Below are 24717 nucleotides of genomic sequence, written 5' to 3'. Positions count from 1 at the left end.
GGTTTGTCAATCCCTTTGTTTGTTAATCCTAAACTTTTTCGCGCAATAGACAAGTCATTTCCCCCCTCGTAAATTGTATTCAGAGCAATATTTTCAATACTTAGATAAATTCTGGCTATGTAATCTTTACACAATTAAAAACATTGCAACTTATTTTAATGTTTGATCTAATTTGAATCAAAATCAATTATGTATAGCTCTTTTTTTCGGAAAATAACAAGAAAAATAATCGCTGTTTCTGTTGAAAGAAGAAGAAAAAAAAAGTTGGTTTCCTTGTCTAGGACATATGATGGTCCTATATGCTGAAGAATAGTATCAACTTTTTGAAACTCTTGAAATTTATTCACTATATCATAAGAACTCGCAATGGGAATGTGCGCATCAATTAAAAAAGTCAAATAAATTTATCGCTTTTATAATTTACAAATCAACAATTTTTACATACTTGTGCAGCTTGACAATCTGGGTCTATTCCCAGTACCAAATAGAAATCAATAGCCGCTAAATCATATAGACCAGCCTCTTTGTGAGCTAAACCTCTCCTATAAATAGCTGCAAATGAACGAGTAAAATATTTTTTACGGATTTCACTTGAATGAGTATTGAAAAAGAAATGTTGTGCGAGAAATTAAATAGATGCAAACCTTTTATATTATCCGGTTCCAGGTTCAATACTTCAATGCAATCTTTTACAGCTGCTTTATAATTTTTCAACTTGATATCTAAATAAAAATCTTTAAATTTTAATGTTTTTAAGTAATCTAAGTTTTTATTTAGATTAAATAAATTTTAGAGTTCTAAGCGTAATTTGAAATATACATAATACATTTAGTATCTCATATTAATATCTTTAAATTGATTAAAATAATTTTTGTAATCAGTGTTAATATCCTTAAATAATTTAGAATAGATTTGATATCTATGAACTAAATACTTTAAGCAAGTTTAAAAAACTAACTGCTAGGTTTTAGTTGAAACAGAAAATAATCATTCAGCTTTTATTATCTATGCAAATGCTATTCAAATCTATGAAAAATTTTGTATGCGTGTGCATTTTTTGATAGAAATTATAACTTAGGATTCGTAATTGCGCAAAAGTTATCAATATTATCTTTTATCATGAAAATATATAAAAATTTCAAAAAGTTCTATCGTATAAAATTACTAGAAATGAAATTATGAGATAATTATGAAATAAAATTATGAGTAAATGTACAACGAAAGTTTCAAAAGGTGAAACATTTAAGCTGTGGATAAAAATATGGAAGATTTTTTTTCCATTTATTTATTTGATAAAAGGAATATTTTAAGGCGATTATAGAACAGAGGTCGCTAAGAAATTCGACTTTCTTTCGAAAACTTTTGAGATTCATAGAAAAAAAAAACTAATATTCTTTACTAATTATTATTTAAATTTTTCCCCGCTGTTATTTTAAAAAAATATTTCTTAAATAATTTATTCAAACAATTTATACTTTCAAAATTTTTTTGGCTGACCAGGTTTTGATTCTCGGCTGTCCGCCAGCTCCCGTCCATTGTGCTACGATTCCCAAATGGTGTTCCGCGGTACCCTAGAGTTCGGTGGTCGCATTAAAGCGGTTCCGCCAGTTAGTAATTTTTATAACTAGTGATGAGTTTTGAAACTTCTGATTATATTTAGATACAACCTATAATTCGAAATTTATTTAATCTTACGATTGCCTTTATATGAAGTGAAATGCTAATAAAATAGAAATGACATTTTTCAAAACAAACCATAGCATTTCTAACAACAATATATCGAACAAATTATGAAAAAATAAGCATTTATAAAATGCTGCATTAGTATTTCCTATCTCGCTTTTCAAATCAAAATAAAATAACAATTCTAAAGAGGTATGTTTCTTTAATAAGCATTTTCAACGTTCATAGCAGTTCTTTTTAGTTTTCTTCTTGAAGTTAACTATAATTCGGCTCATTTTAATCATTTTCAGCTTATGTATATACATCATGAACAATATCATAACTAGACTAAATATAGCACAAGGACTGCAAATTCAAGTATGAAAAATCTTCATTCCTCTAATTAAATACTATAAAAATAGTATTTTTATAAGTTATATCGTTCACAATTACTTCAACAAACTTTATTTATAAAGTCGGATTTCCACCGAAAGAAGGTTGATTATTTAGGGTTGAGTAGCCGAAAAGAATTGGGACCCACTGAGCACAGAACATAGAATTCATGTGAAGGTTTCAAATCATAAGAAAAGTTAAAGTTAGCTTCAAATTATTAACGGAAAATGATAACTTAAATCTATTTATTAACCCTGAGAAAGAGATTCGCATCTCAAATTAAAATATAAAGGCGTTTTTCAATAATTTATTCATCAATAACTTAAAATACTGTTTAATTATCGATATAAAATTCACTGTACACGTAAATCGTGTTCGAAACTTTAGCAGTCTTCAAATAAATAACTAAAATTTATAATTTAATTCTGAAAGTTATAATTTAAATTGTAACATAATATATAAATACATCATAAAAGGTCCCACAGTGGACTGATCGTTAAGACACGGTTCCCAGAAGATCACCGAAGTCAAGCATCACTGACTGCGGTCAGTGTGCGGGTGGGAGACCACTTGGATCAGTTTGCGTAGGGACCGAGGGTGTGCGGTATGGGTCCTCGTTAAACTTTTCTACCGTAAAGTGCTCGACTTCGCATGCAGGTCGTTGGGTTATTGAAGCGGGGGTGCCATCCCCTTTGCAGAGGATCAAAATTGTGATGGCTTGTCTTCGGATCATCCTTAGGGATGTTTCCTAGACCGTCGCCAATAGCCCATTGTGCAGCTCTAGTGCGACGCAAATTAACTACAACAACAACATCATAAAAGAATATTTATGAATATATTTATGCATTACATAAATTCTTAACGGAAAATAATAACTTAAATCTACTTATTCACCCTGAGAAAAAAGATTCATATCTTAAATAAAAACGTTAAGTCTTTTCTTCAATAACCTATTCATCAATACCTCAGAATGCTGTTTAGTTATCGATATAAAATTCATTATACTTGCAGGTTAATCGTGTTGGAAATTTTAACGATCTTAAAACAAACAACTATAATTTATGATTTAATTCTAAGAATTAGTTATAAACATATGATTCATTTATTAATTTAAATCATAAAAGAATATATTGAGGCATCATAAAAGAATATTTTCATGCATTACACAAATCCTTACATGCTTGTGCTCTGTTATTCAATGTCTTTGTTGTTTTATGAACAGATAAGCTACGAGAATAATATGTGACAGCTTCTTCATATTCTTTAGCCTTAAAAGCCTTTAAAAAAAGTATTAATACATTAACTCTATGATATTGAACTCTAAAACTGCATATGTAACTCAAAGATACAACATACGATACCATACATCAATTACCGTATTGCGAAAATCCTGATATGTGTCTTAATTATTGTTTAATTATATGCTGGAAAGTGTACGTAATATTGTTGATTATTATCCAGATGACGTAGACGAGCATTTAGAGAATGAGTGCATTCAGTTAAAATCTTATTTACTTCAGTCTAAGCCAGAGTCTTATATCTCTTGCAGGGAAATTTTTATGCTAATTTATGAAAAGAAACATATTGATGTTTTCCCAAATTGCTATACTATCTTAAAGATTTTTTTAACGTTGCCAATCACTAGCTGCGAAGCTGAGGGCTCTTTCTCCAGGATGTCATATATAGAAAACAAATATAGGACAACAATGTCGAAACATCGATTAAACCATTTATCAGTTCTTTCCATTAATTGTGATTTAACGAAGGATTTACAATGTGATGAGCAAATAAAGAAATTTGCGGCGCAAAAATGCAGAAAGGTTGCTTTATAATTTATATAATAAAACTACACATAACCTATCAATTTCTTTTGCAATAATGTTGTACAGTTGCTGTTTGTATATACAAATAAAAATAAATAAATAAAAGAAAATTTTATTGTCCTATTTTTTTCAATATACTTATCTACATCACTATAGAAAACAGTTTTTTGACAAAATGGCTATTAGGACCCCTAAGTAGTTTCAGCCTAGGGCCCCACAAATTCACTATCCGCCCATGTCTTCATCTGTAGCCTAACCGCCTGATTCAGTTCATGGCTGTCTCCGAAAGTTTCTTCCATCGGGAATTATTCGCTGTTACAGATCTCTAACGGTTGATCGCAATATCATGGAACGCTTTCTCAACTGTATCAAGAAATCGTGTGTTTGTCTACCGCTTTTCCTTCACATTTTCAAAATTTCACTTTTTTCGTTAGGTTTAAATTATTGTATCTGTCCAAGCTGTCTAGTCAATAATAGTTTTCACTATTGCTGTTTTTCTGAATTTGTCGTGACGTTCGTTGTTTTAACGGATTCTCCAAACATTATCTTGATTAGAGATCACCCAGGGACCGATCAAGACAAATTCAGGCCCAAGGCCTACAAAATTTTCCGGGCCCCTAACAAAATATTTTGAAATTATATTTCTGAAGAGTAATCCTGACAATAAAAAGAATCTATTGAACTGCATAATTTAAGAAAACCGCATCTAAATATTAAAACAAAATATAAAATGTTGTGTGAAAATAAAATAGTTGGGTGACCATCACACACAATTGAAATCAATGATTTTTGCTAAAAGTCACTGATTAGCTGAATTATTTTAAAGATTGTTGCCTCCCATCCTTTGTTAAGAATAAGCTTTCAATTCTTGTTGACACTAATCATTTATAAGAGACTTCGCGAATGTGCATTCTCGTTACCTTTGCCTAAGCCGTTGGAGTAAAAATTGCACCCATTAAAATTCAGCTGTACTTTCGAATTTGATTAGTGCAATGTTTACGCGAGTTTGGTTTATCACAATATAAAGAGAATTTGAAATAAAAAATGCCTTTTTTGTGAAAAACTGTTTTTTTTTCAGTATTTTTTTTTCTTTTTAAGTAATATTGTGTACTTCTTACTAATTTTTGAGGCCCCCCAGAAAGTTTGGGCCCCAGGCCCATGAGTATTGGGCCTTGGCGATAATCTAGCTCTGAGATCACCAAATATTTTTCTTGATATTTTTCGTTCAAATATTATTAACTTATTTTCCTCAGCTTTGTTCAAGCCCAGCATTCGATTTCATACATAATTATTGGTTTTACAAATATTTATCTTAGTTTTTAAGCTTAAAGTATTTTGATTTAAAGTGATTTCTTAATCCATAGTTACATTTGTTTTACATTTAATCTGTTACTCTTTTCAATTTTAATATCATTATTTCTGTTACAATTCAACCATGATATTTGATCTGCCCAACATTTTTAAAACTTTCATCTCTTATGATCATTGGTTGTATATCAGGTCTTTTGTGTATTATTGCCTTAAACTTTATTATTTTTTTTTCGCTGTTTATTGTACTTGAATTTAGTCTAATATTTTCTTTTAGCAACAAATATTTTGGAAGATTGGTAAAAACTGTTAGCAAAATTTGAAAGATCGTGCTTGAAATTTTTATAAATGGTGTAATATTTACTTATTCTAAGTTCGAGTCGACCAAAATGAGAAGAGGAAGTTAATAACTTTTTTCTATCTTTAATACTGGCAATTTGGAAATTATTGCGGAAATTGCAATTTGGAAATCTATCTATAGGATATTTATATTTATATAAGAATGCTTTTAGAATTATAGTGGTATTAAAAAAGAAAAGAAGTTATTAAATTCCTTTCCTTATTTTGGTCGATGCAAATTTCGCATTAAAAAGGACACCACTTCAAAAAGATTCAAGTATGATTATTCAAATTATGCATATAGTTTTGCCACGTAAAATCTTCCAAAATATTTGCTATTGAAAGAAAAATTGCTCTTATTCGCGATCGCAACGAACTATAGGGGGCGTTGTTGTATGAGACTAATACCTGCGATTTCTATATGAACAGTCATTCATTTACTCTAGAGTAGTATTTAATGTAGCGTGTAGATTGCAACGTTCCTTCTTTATTGTGGGTAATTAAATTTAAAAAAGAAAAATGCTTGATATTCTTTCTTATGCAAACGAAAACAAAATGGTATCTCTTTTTATTAGAGAAGGAAGATCCAAAACACATCGGAAAAATATTTGTACATTAACAGAAAAAAATATGTATATTCTTATAACAGTTAAAACCTAATGCCCGAGAAATAGTTGTACTAAATTTAATAATATAACATGAAAGGCCTATTTAAACTTTACATTCCATAGTTTTAAGAATCATATTATTTCAAAAATTAAAATGAACAAAAAGTATACATAAGCCTCATAATTTTATGAAATTTAATTTTGTAAACAAAGTTTTTTGACAACAATTTTTATCAAAAAATTTCAAGTTTCAATAAAAATCATTATTTAGAAACTAAGAAACGTAAAATAAAGAATGCTGACGAAACAAAAACAAAAAAACAATTCTTTTTTGTCGCCATTTTTAGTGCTACGAAAATTCGTCTTTGGGATTTGCCAAAAACAAAACAAGATGCAATTTTATTTTTTCAGGAGGGAAATATTTCACCGAAAAAACGAAAATGTACCAATTCCCACAACATGAAACTTTATCTTGATAAACGTACGTTTTGGAAATGTTATTTCATTTGGAATCTTATTTATCAGAGTTCATATGGCGATATGATTGTTTTGAATCTATGCTAAACTCTATATCGGCTCATTTTCCACCGAAATCCGATTGACTATTTTGATTTTAAATAAAGTGTTTTATTATTAGGAATTGTCGCAAAAATTTTAAGTGTAGATTGGCGGCACTTAAAAACCGCCAAATCTGTAGCGGCGGTGGCGTTAATACGTAAGTACCGAATTTGTATTCCATACTTTTCTGAATCATATTACTTCAAACATTGGAATATACAAGAAGTATACATAAACACATAATGTTATACCATTTAATTTTTCAAAAAAAGTATTTTGAGAGCAATTTTTATCAAAAAATTACAAACTAAAAAACGGAAAATAAAGAATTCTTAGGATAAAAAAACGATTTTAAGAATTCTTTACATTGAAATTAAAACTTTCATATTGTTTCTTTTTTTATTGTTCTTATAGTTCTTAATCAGACGTAAAAAACCATTCTGTAGAGAACCATCATCAAATGAAAAAAAAAATATTTACAAGCAAATTTTTTATTGTAAAAATCATTGCACTTACCTGATTTATAATTCCCGGAGAATTCCGAAATGATAAGTTCCTTGTTTGAAAACTTTATTCTCAAATAATAGATACATAGTTTATCCCTTCATTACTTTTAGATAACATACTACACAACAAAATTTTATAATTGATATAAATTTGAATATGTAGCTAAAAACAGAATAGCTGAATTCTAGTTGAACTTATTCTTTCAAAACTAAAAAATACTTACCAAGAAAACGATTAAAATTAATTAAGAATCAGCACAAATGGCACTATTTCAAGTAACTTGGATAATTTTTTATTGTTGTTTTCCGAATTATATGGATACAGAAATATATACTATTCCATAACGAAGAAGAATATGCTATAACTATTACAATTCTGTATGTTCTGAATTCATATTTATTCACTGGAATGGCGAAAGCAATGTTGACTTCACTTTAATTCGTAATGAATTGAAGACAGAAGAAATGCATTTTACCTTAATACACACATCTGTAACAGTATCCGAAATCGGAAGTCATCAGTTGCAAGTTTGTTGATAACAGAAATTAAAAATTATTGAGGAATTTTTCTTCAAATGTTTGGCGTGTTCTGTTCCTGAAAGATTTACTAATATTCTGGAGATTTTTTTCAAGTTCTTCGGCCTTTTCCTTAGGGAAATTTTGTTTCTTATTTGCTGCTAAAAAATGGCGTCTGATTCAGTCAATGATTTTGATGGAACTAAATGAAAACGTGATAAATTAATGTCTGATATTTACAGGCTCCCGCTAGACGGCGTACTCGAGCGTTGCGATCGCGAATAGAGTTAGTATAGAAGTCCTTACATTACTTTGTCACCCCTCTGTAAATGCTTTTCAGTTTTGTGAATGATTGTGCTGTGTTTTTTCTTTCTTTTTTTTCATAACAACATACGGGTATTCAGCTTGTAATAATAAAAATATAAATTTAAAATTCCAAATTAAATTGAGTAATAGAAATTTGCTTTTTGAAACTTTTCTTCTTAGAGTACTTACTTCATTTCCTTTCGTATTTTCTAAATTACTTATGTGTTCACATTCTGAGACAGACAAACCTAGTAAAAAGAATAAAACACTCATTTACTTAGTACACTGAACATCGCGGAAAAATAAAATATTCCATGTCCATGCTTTTAGTTTGAAGGCAGACATAAACAGAAAACGACATTTCACATCTATTAACAGCGTACTTTTAGTTTTGTCTTTGTAGCGCCAACATATGGCAAAGATATGTATCATATTCTAAAACAAACGTGAGCATGCGCAGTTGCTTCAACTCTTAGGAACAGGAGCGTACGGAAGCTAACATAAAAGTGCGAAATCTCCATATTTTTGATAAATAAAGCATATTTAAGCTAAAATTTAAAAACTTTTAATCGATGTAAAAACAAAATGACATAACGATTTAACGTTAAAATTAATGTGTATAACGACGATCAAACTTCTTTTGAAACCTAAAAATTAGCTGTGATTGACATTTTTTCAAAATTTTGGTGTGCTCGCTAATCTCCCCCTCAAGTGCATAACGGAAGTTTAATTATCTCTTACTACAGTTTGATGTTGCCACAAGTCTAAATCCGCTGAAAATTTGCAATGCGTTTCGTATTGGAAACAATAGACGCATATTGAGTTCAGTTTGTTAATGCATATCTATTATATACATATTTTTATTATTATATGTGGCAATGGTCCTTGCAGGACAAAGATTTCAGTTTAACTCAATAAAACCATTAATATTCAAGTTTCAGCTTTTGTTTATGTGCTTAGTTTGCTATTATAAAATTAACTGGAAAATTACTAAAGAGAAATATTGTAAATCACAAACATTTAGGAAGGCAATGCAGCGATTGTAATGAATAAAATATTAGATGTAATTAAGATGTGAATAAAATATTAGATGTAATAGATACATTGATGTTTGTGAAGTAATAAATAAATACTTGAAAAGAATAGACTCTGTTTTTTTTTTCTTCTTTTTTTTTCTCTTTTCCCCCTGTGATATAGTAAAAAAACTATTTTGAATCTGATTTACAAAAGAAAAGAGGAAAAGAAAAAAATTCATATTCAACCTAAATTTTTTTTTACGTTTTGCTTAAGATAAAGTTCAAAATAAATGGAATATTAATTATGTAAAATATGTGCCAAAAAATAATAATAAAAAATCATAAAACACGCTTTCTCATCCGTTAAGGTAGTTTTAGAATATCATTAATAAAAAACGATCGAGTATTTTAAGAAGGACAATTTTTAAATGAAATTGGCGTAGTTATAGAAATCAACAAAATATATTAATATGTACAATACAGAATAAAAAAAGGAACATCCTAAATAACTTTTGATCTAACGATCGGACTTTCACGTAATAAGGGACACTCTTAATGGTTTGAAGTTCTCACCTTAAATATGCTAAGTAATTAGTGCATATGATATTTTAATTCACAAAATCAGACACAAAAATGTACTTACTCTGAATAAATGTACCTTTTTTTCGACGGATTCGGATTTTGACCCATAAAATATGAGCCGAACTCTTGTTCCAATAATTAGGTCAGGAGTGCGGCCGAAAGTTTAGACCCCTTAAAGTAAATTTCATTTTTTGCATATTTCACCTTATATAGAGAACTTTTTAAGTGGAAAGAAAAATTTTGCCCGCAATTAATAAAATCGTTTATCCAAGGCAATTTTATTGAAAAAATGACTTCTGATAACTAATTATTACATTTTATTATTTTATTTAATCGTGGGCGAAAAAGTTTTAAATGGTAAATATAAAATTTTTTATAAATTTATACATCATTTCAAAGAATGTGTTTTTAAATGACAACTTACAAAAGATGAATAGAGTCGATCTCATAGTTCTTTAGAAATAAAATTTTAACTATACGACTTCCCTAAAATTTCTCAAAAACTATTCATCCGATTTCACTCAAAATTTGTTTTTATTTGGTTTCATTTAGCAATACATTCTTTAAAATGAGGTAAAAATTTATACACCTTAAAATGCAGAATTTTTCTTGTCTATTATTAAATAATGATCAATAATTATTAAAAACTATTTTTTGTATGAAATTATCTTCGGATAAACGAATTTCCCGAATGCATGATGAAACACGCAAAAAGTAAAATTAACAGGTTAATTCTACTATTAAAGGGTTCGACCTCTCTGTTGCCTAAACTATAGGAGGGACTATACTTTCCAGATTGCGAGTACTCCCTGTATTTTGAGGGTCAAGAATCAAAATCCGTCGAAAAAAAATATGTTAATTTAAAAAAAAAAAAAAAAAAAAAATTTAGAAAAAAAAAACGTTTTTGTTTTTAAATTTAAAACTTAAGTTATCGTTTGCTCCAATTGATTAACATATTAAAAGTAAGGTCCTCAAATCATTAACATTGAATCCCAGTTCGGGAAATTTCTATCATTAGATCAAAAGGTATTCACGGTGTTCCATTTTTTATTTTGTGCAGTGTACACAATTTCACTCCATTTGGAAAAGTCCGCAATAAACTTTTAACTATTATAACTATTACATTTTTTTGATAATTCCAATTCAAAACATGAAAATATCCAATACCAAGAACCGATCAAGACAAATTCAGGCCCAAGGCCCATAAAATTTTCAGGGCCCCTAACAAAATATTTTGAAATTAAATTGCTGAAGAGTAGTCCGAACAATAAAAAGAATCTATTGAACTGCATGATTCAAGAGAAACATTCTAAAAAATTTTGAAAGCAGACAATTGAATATTATTTTTCTAAGATAAAGTTTACGCATCTAGTAAATATTAAAGCAAAATATAAAATGTTGTGTGAAAATAAAAATAGTTTGGTGACCACAAAGAGTTGAAATCAGAGATTTTTACTAAATGCCACTGATTAGCTGAATTATTTTAAAGATTGTAGCCTTCCATCTAAAGCTTTACATATTTGTTAGTAATAAGCTTTCAGTGCTTGTTGACACTAATCATTTATAAGAGACATTGCGAATATGCATTCTCGTTGCATTTGCTTAAGCCATTGAAGTAAAAATTGCACCAATTAAAATTCAGCTGAACTTTTGAATTTGATTAGTGCGATGTTTACATGAGTTTGGTTTATCACAATATAAAGAAAATTTGAAATAAAAAAATGCCTTTTTTGAGAAAAACTGTTTCGTTCAGTATTTAAAAAAAAAGTAATATTGTGGACTTTTTACTAATTTTTGAGGATCCCAGAAAGTGTGGGTCCTAGGCCCATGCCTATTGGGCCTAGGCAATTATCAGGCCCTGTCGAAAACCGATAATAAGAATGTAAATGATCCTTTAAGAATTTTACTCACCATTTACGGATATTTTATCGCATAATTCAGTTATAGCGTTTAAGGACGTCCTTGTTTTCTCTGACTGCGTTTTTTCATTATCAATTTTTTGCAGTTCTTCATCAACGTTAAATCTAAATATAAGAAAAATTAGTATATATATATATATATATATAATATTGCAAAATGAAATTTTATATTTACCTATCCCAATCTTTATAATCCCGAGGCTTTGAGATTTTCCCCTTTTCTCCATTGCTTTTTTCACGATTCTCCTAAAATTAGAAGCATATATACATATTTTTCTTAATTTTTCTTTATTTAATAGAACTGACTTGAAAAATTTAAAATAAATTAAATCAAAAGCATTTTTCTAAAGGATTGTTGAAATGATAATTGAGATATAGTAAGGATAAAACTATTACAATATTTAATATGTTCTCATAGTTAACATTTTGGCATACTACCTTCTATAATACTTCAATTTATCTGCAATAATCTAATTTATTCAAAGGTCTAATATGTAAAATTTGTCAAAAAATTAAAAAAAAAAAATCCTGGTTTTATTACCGATACTCATTATAACTATCTTATCATTAAATTACAACTTTTGGTTAAATGATCGGAATTTTACGTACTGAACTGCAATTTTTCTCGTTCGAGGGGTAAGTAATTATAAATTAATAACAAAATGAGGCCGTAGTATTTTATTATTTTCTCAAAAAAACGGGGAATGATTTTATTTTAATTTGATATCTAAAATTAAAGTAACAAGAGCTTTCTAATCTTAGCAAACCTCTTTACGAGCCCGTCACTACGAAATTTAAGACACTTTTCTCTGATTTTGCCTTATAACATTTAAAGGGTGCATCATATGTAAAATTTCGAATGAATTTAAATTGAACAGCAAAAATTTCTATTACGAAAGCCTTCCTTAGACATTCACAAAACAGGTTGAACAGAATTAGATATCAAAGGTGAGTAAATTTTTCTGTTTTGTCTGAAAAGAACGTTATTTTCACTTTCAAACGAAAAATGTAAGATAAGAATTTTACGTTCAAAGGGAACCTTATTTAAAAATTTCGTTCCTTCAAATTTTTTATTAGGTAACAAAGTTGCTTGTCTGGCGAAACTTATAGATATTTCTAACCTGTTTAATTTTATAGAGGAAGAGTAAAAAATAAAAACCTTTTAAAAAAAAAATGTTCACGGTGGTCAAAGCGAGCCGGGTGTGGAATTCGTATTGAGCAGCGATTGCTGGGATTCGAACCCGGTTCACCTCATTAAAAAATGAAAGCTCTATCCCATGAGCTACCACTGCACATTTATTATCAATAATTAGGAAACAAAGGATAACAATGCCTATAATCGAAAAGGAAAATAGTATACATTAAATGTAGGATACATAGAATTTTTTTACCCGCCTTATATCTTAATTGCATCGTCATCGATTTTAGCAATACCTGTGCTAACTACATAGAGTAACATAAACAAAAAAAACTTAAAAAATATTTTCTACATGTTTTTAAGCATACGTATATGTTTTTAGAAATTTTGACATCCATCCTTTGACTTGATATTAATATCAAAGCTCCATTTTAAACCAAAAAAATTATACAAAATAAATTTTTTCGAAAAAAAAAAAAAAAACGATTTATAAATATTTTCAAGTATCACTATATACGTTTGCATGCGTTTTTAGAAATTAACATGCCTTATATCATATTTGTATCATCATTGATTTTAACGACACCGTTGCTAGTTATACAGCATGAGTTATACACAAAATAGTTTTTTTCTTAAAAATGATTTATAAATATTTTCAAGCATATGTTTACGTTTTTGGAAATGTTAACATCCATCCTTTGATTTGATATTAATATGAAAGTTCTATTTTGAAAAAAAAAATTTAAAAAATCATTGCATTGTCCACCAAAAGGCCCTTCAAATGCAGCAATTAGCAATAATTAGGAACCAAAGGAGCACAATGCATATAACCGACAGTAATAGTATACAGTAAATGTAGAGTACATGGAATCTTTTAACCTGCCTCTGCCTCATATCATGTTTGCATCATAATTGAATTTAGTTGCTAGTTTTACAGCATGAGAAGGACAAAATAGTTTTTATTTTTAAAAATTACTTACAAATATTTTCAAGCATATGTATATACGTTTTTAGAAATTTTGACACCTATTCTTTGACTCGATATTGATATCAAAGTTCTATTTTGAACCATTGAATAATAAAAAAATCATTAATTTGTCCTTCAGATAGCCCCTCAAACGCAGTTATTAACTATAATTAAAAAACAAAGGAGAGCAATACCTCTAACCAAAACAGTCAATACTGTATTAGAAATGTAGCCTGCACAGAACTTCTTAACCGAACTCGTATCATATTTGCATCATCATCGATATTAGCTACACTTGTGCTAACTATGTAGAATACAAATGCGAATTAAAGTTTTTTACATATGTACACTCCTCAAAAGTGAAATTGCAACACCAAGAAATAATGCAAGTAGCGTCATGCAAATTTCAGGAGCTATAGCAGTGAGATGGATATGCAAATGATTAAATTTGCTCACTCATCTGATCACGTGGTACGCATATTCGGGATATAAAGGCCAGCAACTTTCCCTTCTCATAAATGGCATCTGAGGTTTTGCGTAGCATTTGCGACTTTCGAAAAAGCGTAGAAAATGCCTCTGAGACGTCGGCGAGCTCAATACCATCAGTTAACGACCGGGGAATATGGCCGTATTATCGAACTCCATGAACTTGGTTTGTTGCTGCGCGCAATAGCAACTCGTGTTGGGCACAACGTGAGTACCATCCAACGTTGTGTCACACGATGGATTCAGGAAGGTCTACGTGCACGCCGAAGAGGAAGTGGTGCGCACAGGTGCACGTCAGAGCACACTGACCGGCGTATTCGCCAGTTGACTATTCGAGACCCTTTCTCCACGGCACGTGCCATCCGAAGCCGGTTGCCTTCAGGAGCAGGTGGATCTGTGTCCACCCAAACCATACGCAACAGATTGCATGAAGTACAGTTACGTGCACGGGTACCAGCAACAGGGGTACCGTTGACCGCTTTACACAGGGCTAGACGCCTGGCGTGGTGTCATCGTCATCGTACCTGGACCATCCAATGGCATCGGGTATTGTTCACGGATGAATCTTGTTTCTGTCTGTGGAGAAATGACGGCCGTCGACGGGTATGGCGGCGACCCGGAGAACACTATGAACCAGCCCATTACGCCGAGCGTCACAGCGGTCCTACACCGGGCATCATGGTTTGGGGTGGCATAATGTTTGATCGCAGAACGCCCCTGGTACACATTCACGGCAGTTTGACAGCGGACCGCTACGTCACACAAGTTGTGTATCCCCTTGTTCTGCCCTTGTTGCAGGGCACACCCAACACGGTATTCCAGCAAGACAATGCCAGACCGCATGTCGCACGGCGAACTCTTAACAGCCTGACTGAATTTGACATCCTTCCCTGGCCGGCAGCCTCTCCAGATCTGAATCCCAAAGAACACCTATGGGATCTCATTGGACGTGGCATGAACTGAGGACCAATGGCGCAAACTATCGATGATCTGCACACAGCAGTGGATGTGGCTTGGTAAAGGTTACCTCAGGCAACCATCAATGAAGTCATTGATAACATGCCTCGCCGGATTGAGGCCTGTATAGCTGCCCAAGGTGGCTACATTAGATATTGAATAAATTGCTTTATAATGATTTTATTAGTCTGTTTTTTTAATCATTTGCATATTCAGATATTAGTATCATAGCTCTATTTGCAACGTCTCGAAATAGTGAAATAAGTTAAGCTAGATCAACTGAATTTTATGATTTCAAGTTGGTTATGGAATGAAAAAAAGTTACGTAAATGCTTAAGTCTCATAACACTTATAACAATATATGCATTTCAATATTTTTTGCAGACTCGAAAGATTATTGGTTTCATTGTCTATTCTTTTTTACAAAAAAAAAAAAAAAAAAAAAAAATTGTTTTCAATATTAGCTCTTAAAAATTGAAATTCACCTCTCAGTGAAAAATACATGACAAACATTTTTATTTCAGAGAATTGATTGAGTAATAACAAAATGCGTTAAGAAATTTTTTGGGTTACACTAGTTTAAACGAAGTTGGTAACTGTTTCGAATGTCTAGGGATGAGAAAAAAGTAAAAAATATTTTTGAGAACCGAACAAACTAGTTTTCTGAGATATATTTCATTGATAATAATTAAAGTCTAACAAAACTACTTTTCTAAAAAAATTTTACAATAAATTCTAATATAAACTGTGTCGACTAAAAGGTAGGTACTTTAAAATTTAATGTAAAATATTTAGCTCAATAAAAAATGTTTACAATTACTTATAAATTTTAAATTCAATGTGCCACACCCTGGGCTACTAACTCCCAGTCCGTCCCAATTTTTAATAATCAACTATTTCGCTGGCAATCAAACAGAATGTGATGTTTTCCTTCCTGTTTTCCTAAGAAGAGCCCTCAGATCTCGATCAATATAAATTTGTGACTCCTTATGTGTATACTTTTTTTGCATCACTTTTGACAAAGCATTTTAATATATATTTTAAGAGCTGTCATTACAAAACACCCTGTATAGTTATGCACTTACATTTGACTCTTTTGTAAGTTTCCATTGCTCTCTAATAGGTGGTAAATCATTTTCAACTTGGATTAACTCTCTCTCGCACTTTTCCTCTACATAGCTTGCTGGACTTGACCATTCCTATTAAAAGTCAAGTAATGATGCATTTTTAAAAATTGTGAATTAATACAAAAATGAAGTATTAATAAAAACCTAAAGACAGAACGGATTTTGTAAAAATGTAATATAAAAGAGTAAAAATATAAATCAAAAAACAAACGAACGGAATAATAGCATTTAAGATAACCCGGCAGCATGTAACTATTACAACTACAGATAAGATTTCTTTTGCAACGCCTTCTGTGACATATGGCTATTTTATTCTGCTATACTTGTTATTTTAAGCATAGAGTGATTTTGTACTAAAGCTGTTTTTTTAAACTTGAAATGTCAGTTTTTTCACCTTCTCCTCGAAATGAAATATAAATGAACTCGTCCTCCCTTAGAAGCAATGTCCGAAATTTAGACGATTTTAACAGGTAGGTAAAAGAATTGGGGGAACTGACGAATACAAAATGGAATTCCAGAACTTCGAAACTTCGTAGAGAAAGAATTTGTTTGTTGTTAAATAACTAATTTGGTTATTTAAAACAAATTTTTGTTTTTAATTCTGAAGGGAAATGCTTTATTTGTCAAATTTATAATTATCACACGCACGAATTCTTATGAATTATTTGAATGTTTCCTTGTGTTTGTTAAATGTTTTTTAATCCAAATAACTATTATTTGACGTCAAGGAAATAAATCAAATAAGCCAACTATGCTCCTAGTTAAAACTAAACCAACACTAGTTGGTTTAGTTTTAACTAGGCTATTGACAGGCCTAGATGACGCTAGGCTACAACTGATGACGCTATTTTATATTCCGTAGAAAACTTTAACATTTGACTTAAAATTAATATGAGAAATATACTAGAACTGATTTATTATTGATTTAGATTTTGTGAACAAATTACGGAGAAACGATATTGGGAAAGAGCTATAAAAAGACGCAACAGAAGACGTTGCCGAGAAATCCAATCCGCGAGCTCAAAATCTCTCTTTATAATCTGTAGTTGCAAAAGTTGGTCACATGCGTCCAGCATGGAATCCCAGTAAGGACTGGTCGATACGAATTCCTTATCCTGCTCGTGCTGACCACAGTCCTAACGTAAAATATCCACACACTGTAAAAAAAACAAACCCGAAGCGTTTCTGAATATGTGAGACAGTTACGTTGCATGTAGTTTTAAAAAACGTTTCTGACTATTTCGAAGGCCTCCTTTTGTAATATCCAGGAATATTTTATATATAGCGCAATGACTAAACACAAAAAGAACAAAAAATAAAAAAAGAGAAAAACGAAGAAAATTAAGAAAATCACTAAGTTTTATTTACTGCGCATAAACTGCAAGTAAGAGCTCATACATAAAATAAGTTTAAAATGTAAAGAAAACATGGAAAAATTACAGAATAATGAAAAAAGAGAAGAAAAAAAATATTAAAAATCTTTTTTAATTAAAATTGATACAATATTAGAGTGGTTAGTGCGAGCCGAGAACAGAATTTGTACCAACCAGCCACCACTAGGATTCGAACCTGGATCACCTAATTTGGAGCCAAATGTTCTGTCCCTTTAGTCACTACAGCTCATAGAGACAGACATATTTTTTAATTTTATAACCGTCGTTGAACAGCCGACCTACTTTTGAGTTTACGACTACCTTATGTTCAACTCCGTAGCCTTGTAATTTCAAATCCAATTCAGAAGGTAAGCGAGCTCCTGGAAAGAAGAAATGAGAGTATTGAAAGAAATTTGCCTTTTTGGAGGACTTTTTGATGGGACTAACCGGCATTTGCGTTACATTGAGAGGCGAAAGCCGCTAAAACCTTCCACGGTTAGCTTGACGGCAAGGGGATCCATGATCTGTATACCAATGAGGATATTTTACATCAGCACTGTTGTCGATGCGAGCCGCATGCAGAATTTGCATCGAAAAGTCATTGCTGGGTTTCGAACCTTCACCTCATTGGGAGTCTAGCGCTCTATCCCCTGAGCCACCACGGCTCATAGACGCGTTTTTTATCTAATTTAATTTAATTTAATTTAATTTAATTTAATTTAATTTAATTTAATTTAATTTAATTTAATTTAATTTAATTTAATTTAATTTAATTTAATTTAATTTAATTTAATTTAATTTAATTTAATTTAATTTTTGTTTCGTTTTGTTTGCTTTGCTTTGTTTTGTTTTATAACCATCGTTGAACAGCCGTCCAAAGTTTGGATTTACAACCACTTATCAATTTGATCTAAATATAATTAGGTTTCAATCATTACTATGAGGTAAAAAATGTCCTAGCTCTTGGAACCCTTTTTACCTTTCCACGGAACCATAGGGCTCCGCGGAGCTACATTTGAGAATCACTGACTTAAACACTTCAAAATTTTAAAATATTTCTATAAGTATTTCTTGAGAAATATGAAAAAATGAGTTTGTATGACCAACCCTTGTAACCAAGCCATGTCTGATAAAAGGTCACAACTCATGGAAAATAAACAAAAATGAAGGACACATTCTCTAATATTCCATTTTTCAAACTTTAACAGTTTATGATTTATAATTTCTAAAAATTTTGAAAAATTTAGTTTTTTTTTATTTCACCACTGTTAACATTTTTATATAGTTGAATTTTGGTTGTTATTTCATAACCATTGTTTAACACCCGATCAAATTTTTTGAGGTTTCGGCCACCAATGTTCAACTCCGTAGCTTTGCAATTTTGAACCCTATCCAGAAGACAAGGGAACTCCTGAATCAAGTATAGGAAGAAATTTGCCTTCGCGGAGGACTTTTTGATGGAACTAACCCACAATTGTGTTATATGGAGAGGAAAATCGCGAAAGCCGCCTATATTTAGCCTGACAGCAAGGGGACTCTAACCCATGATCCGTCGACCACAGAGGATATTTTTCGTCAGTATTAGTTCAAACGCTAATTTGAAAAAGGAAAGCTTTTACATATGTACTATATCAACTTCTGAATTTTTGTAAATTAAAAAGATAATATTTTTTAATTTGTTTTCTGAAATTTGCAATTGATATCGAATTTGAAAAAAAATTATAAAAAGAAACAATAAAGTATTGTAATAACTTATTAAAGTATATGTTCGCATTACCTTTATCTCTTGTTGGATTTGCATTCTTTCTGTTACAGGAAGATCGGCATATCGCTTTATCATATTTTCTTTTTTCAATAATGCATTTTCTGGATCTTTTTCACTGAGTTTCTGTTCGCAAAAGGATATTAAATGAGGAAATAGCCCTTCTTCTCCACTTCTAAAATAAATGAATGAAAAATTTGAGAAATAAGAAATTTTTGAATGCCTTAACCTTTATATCAACAAAAAACACATATTACAAGTGATGATAGCTGACCAGTGGCGATCATAGACTTAGATGCAACCCCAGTAAAAATTATAAGTGCTCCCTATCTTAGAAAAAATCTAAAACAAAAACACTATGGTGAAGAGATATTTATAATCATAATTTTTCATTGTAATCAGTGTTTAATTAAGAGTTATAATTATTTATAAAGTGAATTAAAGTATTTTATAAATTTAAAAAAAAATAGTTTTATTGTAAGCTCATCGTATTATTCTTTCAACAGCGTTGTAAAATGCTACTTTATTGTTTAAAGATTTAGCAATTAGGAGTTTTTATTCAAATCTATTGTTTTTGAAAAATAATGTGTAGTGGTGAAAAATAAAGTATTATAATATCGATGGCTTCTCATTTATGACAGCAATTTTTAAAATTTTAAAGGCCCGTGATAGCCTAAATCTAATTTCAGCATCCTACGATATTATGGAAACCTGACGAATCATTAGTAAAAAAGCAAGATAAAAAAAAACAAAAAAACATTAAAATCTGTGTGATTGCCTCGAGGATATAGAGAGAAGTTGAAAGATTCTAAATAGATTCGAGAAATTATGATTACATATTTTTAGAAGCACGATTAATTTTAACAGGCAAGCAAACTGGACTTGATATTTTTATTGCGATTTTCCTTGATAGTGATTGGCAATTTTTTTGCTTTCCTACTCCCAAATATTAGTTTGAGACCCTTATTTGTGTATTTTTTATTTATTTTGTGCAAAGATTTAAAATGTATGTATTAAAGAAGATGATAATGGAACACTCATAATTTAACAGCTGGTATAAATTAAATTATGAGTGTTCTATTACAATAACGCAACAGAGATAAAATATTAAGAGAAACACTACAGAGATAATAAATTTAAGGGGTTATAATTAGAAACGCCTTTAATTTTATCAGGCAAATAAACTGGATTTGATATTTTTTCATCCGATTTTCCTCGATAGTGATTGACGAGGTCTTTATTTTTCTATTCCCAGGTATTAATTTTAAACCCTTATGAGTATATTTTTATTTTGTTTTGTGCAAAGATTTTAAAAATATGTGTTAAAGGCAGTGATAATGGAATGTTCAGACAGACATAAATTAAATTATGAGTGTTCTATTATAATACCACAAAAGAGATAAATTGTATTAGAATTTTATTTCACCACATATTACTAAAAAATAATATCGATAATCAATATATTTATGCACATATGTAATTTAATGATTTCAAAAAACAAATAAATAGAAAATACGAGTAAATCATTTAAATTTTTTAAAAATTACTATCTGGAATATTTTATTCGATAAAAATTCACCATAAGTGAGAGGATGTTACTTATTAATTAAAAAATTCAAATCTTTAAGAAAATATCTAAGATAGTATATGATAATATTATTGAATGAATAAAAATTTAACAGTAATACAAACGAGTAATAAAATTTATGGTTTCCGAATGTTGTACTACAAATGAGAGGTTTAAAATGTTTTTTACTTATTTATAAACTGATTTTCTCCTTTATTAATTTACAGTTTGCAAAATGAATCTTACAAAATGAAAAAAATAAATAAATAAATTTACAAAATGAAAAATTAAATAATGGCTAAAAATTAAATATTGGTTGAAAAATATTTTAAACTGAAAATTTAAATCGAGAAAAAGTTTAAATTAAAGTAATATTGTAGTATTAAAATTTTTTATAGACATTTTATGATTCCTAATTTATCTCGCTTAGATATTTAGGCAATTACGTTCGAAATTTTTCTTTCAAAGTTTTTAATTAAGTCTTTGATTTTGAAATTTTCCTCTATTGCGAAAGATAAAGAACAATCGATTTTTATGGGTCAACTGACGAAAGGAAATTTTCAGAATGATTCATTCTTCCTTTTTCGATCGCTCATTGGGAAAATTTAAATTATTGTGTTATGTTTAAAGTATAATGTTACATTGTTTTATGCTGAGTTTCTATGAATATGTTTTTATCATAATGATCTTATCGTATATTATGTAAAAATATAGCATAATACCTTCAGCATTTTTATTGAAAAAGGATAACCATAGAAGTTCTATTATAAACCCACTCTAGAAGCTGGTGAAGGAGGTCAGTGATAAGTTTTTGTAAAATATTATTGTGGTTTTATGTATGCATTCTGTGTTTTATGTGAGTATGTTATGTGTTTTATGTGAGTGTGTTATGATTTTATACACGTTATGTATTTGTTCATATTAAAAAATAATTTTTACTACTTCGAAAAGAAATACTATATTTTTACCACTTTCTCCTTATAAAAGTTATTTTTGCTAATATTTTTTGCCTATATAATTTTATCCATAAATTCCATTATTTAATAATACAATTACAATAATTACAGTATGAATAATCACAATATTTTTAGTACATTATTTTTATTGTAACATTTTTATTTAATTATGTTCAATAATAATTTTACAAAATGTGTTATTAAATATAATATTTATAATTTTTGCATTTTGGTTTTGTATAAGATGAATCTCATGTATTTGTTTATTACAACGCTTTTTCTGTTAGATCAACGCTTACCAAATGGTGTTCCGCGTAACCATAGGGTTCCGTGAAAAAGGCACAGGGGTTCCGAAAATTAATATTTTTTTTAAACTGTTACGATTTTCGAAACCTGCAATTAAAATTATATCCAGTGAATAATTTAATATTTCCAATGTTCTTTCATATTTCCATTGTTTTTATGAAAGTAACTGAAATGCTTGTGAAGAAGGAAATTTCAAAAACAATATGTTTTTCTAATAATATTATGAATGAATTATGAAAAGGATATGCATTTATGAAAAAGTTTGTTTCTATTTCGCGCATGGAATAAAAATTACCACATTCAACAATGAAGAAGTATGTTTCTTTGATAACAATTCTAAAAGTTTCTTTTTTTTTTCTTTCCCGTTTTTTATTGCAATGGAAACAATATTTGAGCTCATTCATTTTCAGTTTATTCCTTTTCTGTTTCATTAAAATCATATTAAAAACTAAACTAGATACCGCTCCAAACCTGTGAATTTTTTCGTACGTAAGACCCAATTTTAAGACTAACAATGATAAAACAATAGGATGAAATTTTTTAAAAATTCTTTTTCAATCATTATACATTTTCAAAATAATTTATAAAATTTAGATCTTTATATATTTTCAAAATAATTTAAAGTCTTTCGTTAATTTATGTGTACAGAATTGATAAAGAAATTTAGTCATTAAATCTCTGGGTTCCACCAAAAGAAGGTCGATCATTTAGGGTTCCACAACCGAAAAAACTGGGAACCATAAAAGAAAAGTTATGATTGTACATATAATCTTCTTCACTGTATATTTATCACAGTTTTGTCACCGATTTTACATAAAATTTATTACGTACTACGTACTTTAACAAGATTTAATGAGTTAGCGGCGTATGAAGTAAATTATTATTCTAATTATAACTAAATTCAGTGGTGTAAATAACACACCCGCAATCCCCGAAGCGAAGGTTTGCATGAGCTTCAGGTCGAACGCTTCAGAAAAAATAGCACTCTGAGTTATAATGAAAATATTTTTTTAATAAAGATATTCTATTAATTAATATTATAAATAAAAATTTGAAGTAGATACTAAATAGAAATGTCCAATACACTCTGAATATTATTTCCATTCATCAATTGCATTAACTATTATAACAGTTTAAAATTAAATAGTAGAAAAATTATCTGAGTTCCAAAATGGAGTTAGTTGAAATTTGCGTTTAATTCGAAAGAATTGAAATTAATTTGAGTGCTATAATTTTTTCTTCGCATTTACGCAATTTTTACTTGTGAAATGAAAATAAATACATGAATAAATAAATAAATAAATAAATAAATTTGAACTTACCTGAGTACTTTTAAAATTTTCTCCAACTGTTTCACATCAGCGCAGTTTTCAATATATTTATAATCCAGTTGATCTATGTTTAAATTGAATCTGTCCATTAGTCTTCTTTGGCTTGAAAAGCTCATTTTTATGCTTGTACTTCGACTGATATTGGTTAATTTTGTGTATTTTCCAAAGATTTCAGGCACCCAATTAAAGACTCTCAAACAAAACTCTGTTATTTAAAAAAGTAATTTCAAGGTAACAAAATAATGAAATACTTTAAGTAATGAAATATAATAAAATATTTTTGATTGAGTTACAAAAAAACTATGAATTCCATTTTCTTAGAAGAGTAGAAGTAAATAATAAGTGCATTTCAAATTCTAAACTTATTAAAAACAAATAATACCAAAAAGAATATCGGGGAATCATTAGAAATAAGCAGCATTATATGAATTCTAAATTCTAAGAGAGTGTTTTCATGGGTGATCCGTTGCTATGGTAACATTCATTCATTTTTTTCGAGTGATAAATTTTGCTTTAAATCGTTTTCTTTCATTCATCGTTCAAAACTTCTACTTTGATTAAAATAGAATAATCAAATACATCAAAACTATTTTGAATGATACATAATTTTATAAAAATAGTATCTTATAAATCTGTTTCATATTTAATCCGAATTTGTTTTATTTTTGAGCGACACGGACACTTTTTTTTAATATTCATTTTATTTTATCACCATAAATTACAAATACGTATCCGTAAATGAAGTCGAAATATCTAAGCACTAATTTTTAACGTTTTTGTAAAACGAAGATTAAATTAAGTATAATAAGATCAAAAAAGTGTATTATTAAGAAACGTGTGCAATAAGATAAAAAAGAAAAAATGTACATTTCACAATCGTTACAAAATTCATGAAAAAATCCTTTTTAAGATAAACTTTTTCTGTATTGTTCCCCCTTAACTTTTTATTTTATTTTTTAATTTTACAATTTCGTTACAAATTTTTAAATTCTAATTTTTCGAAAACTATTCTATCGATATTTACTGAAATATTTATGCCTATGAAAAGCATTTATTTATTTAGAGAAAGTATGCTATTTATTTTTGTTTCTTAGTATAATATAATATGCGATGGACATGCTTTACCATTTACAGGGGTTGGACAAAATAACTTAAACATTTCTATTCTAACACATTTTTTCATATTTCTCAAGAAATACAGAGAGAATTAT

At 29.3% G+C, this 24717-nt stretch overlaps 1 protein-coding gene across 1 annotated transcript in view; it reads right to left on the bottom strand.

Moving 5' to 3' along the window:
* LOC107440942 (Spag1 axonemal dynein assembly factor) overlaps positions 1-23933 on the bottom strand; it is a 30493-nt gene extending 6560 nt beyond the window's left edge. The window contains exons 1-9 of the mRNA XM_087163614.1: positions 23498-23933; positions 19362-19521; positions 16170-16283; positions 11712-11782; positions 11529-11641; positions 8209-8267; positions 3233-3332; positions 645-722; positions 446-552 (exon numbers count right to left, since the gene is read on the bottom strand). Coding sequence (XP_087019740.1) covers positions 446-552; positions 645-722; positions 3233-3332; positions 8209-8267; positions 11529-11641; positions 11712-11782; positions 16170-16283; positions 19362-19521; positions 23498-23622 — 927 coding nt within the window. The 5' untranslated portion in view covers positions 23623-23933. The remainder of the gene's footprint in view (positions 1-445; positions 553-644; positions 723-3232; positions 3333-8208; positions 8268-11528; positions 11642-11711; positions 11783-16169; positions 16284-19361; positions 19522-23497) is intronic.
* Between the last annotated feature and the right edge of the window lie 784 nt (positions 23934-24717).

The sequence above is a fragment of the Parasteatoda tepidariorum genome, chromosome 5 (genome assembly GCF_982258835.1).
Source record: "Parasteatoda tepidariorum strain Cologne lab strain chromosome 5, Ptep-v5.0, whole genome shotgun sequence".
NCBI classification, from domain to species: domain Eukaryota; kingdom Metazoa; phylum Arthropoda; class Arachnida; order Araneae; family Theridiidae; genus Parasteatoda; species Parasteatoda tepidariorum.
The sequence above is the reverse complement of the archived record's forward strand: the minus strand, read 5'-3'. Positions and strand labels throughout refer to the sequence as shown.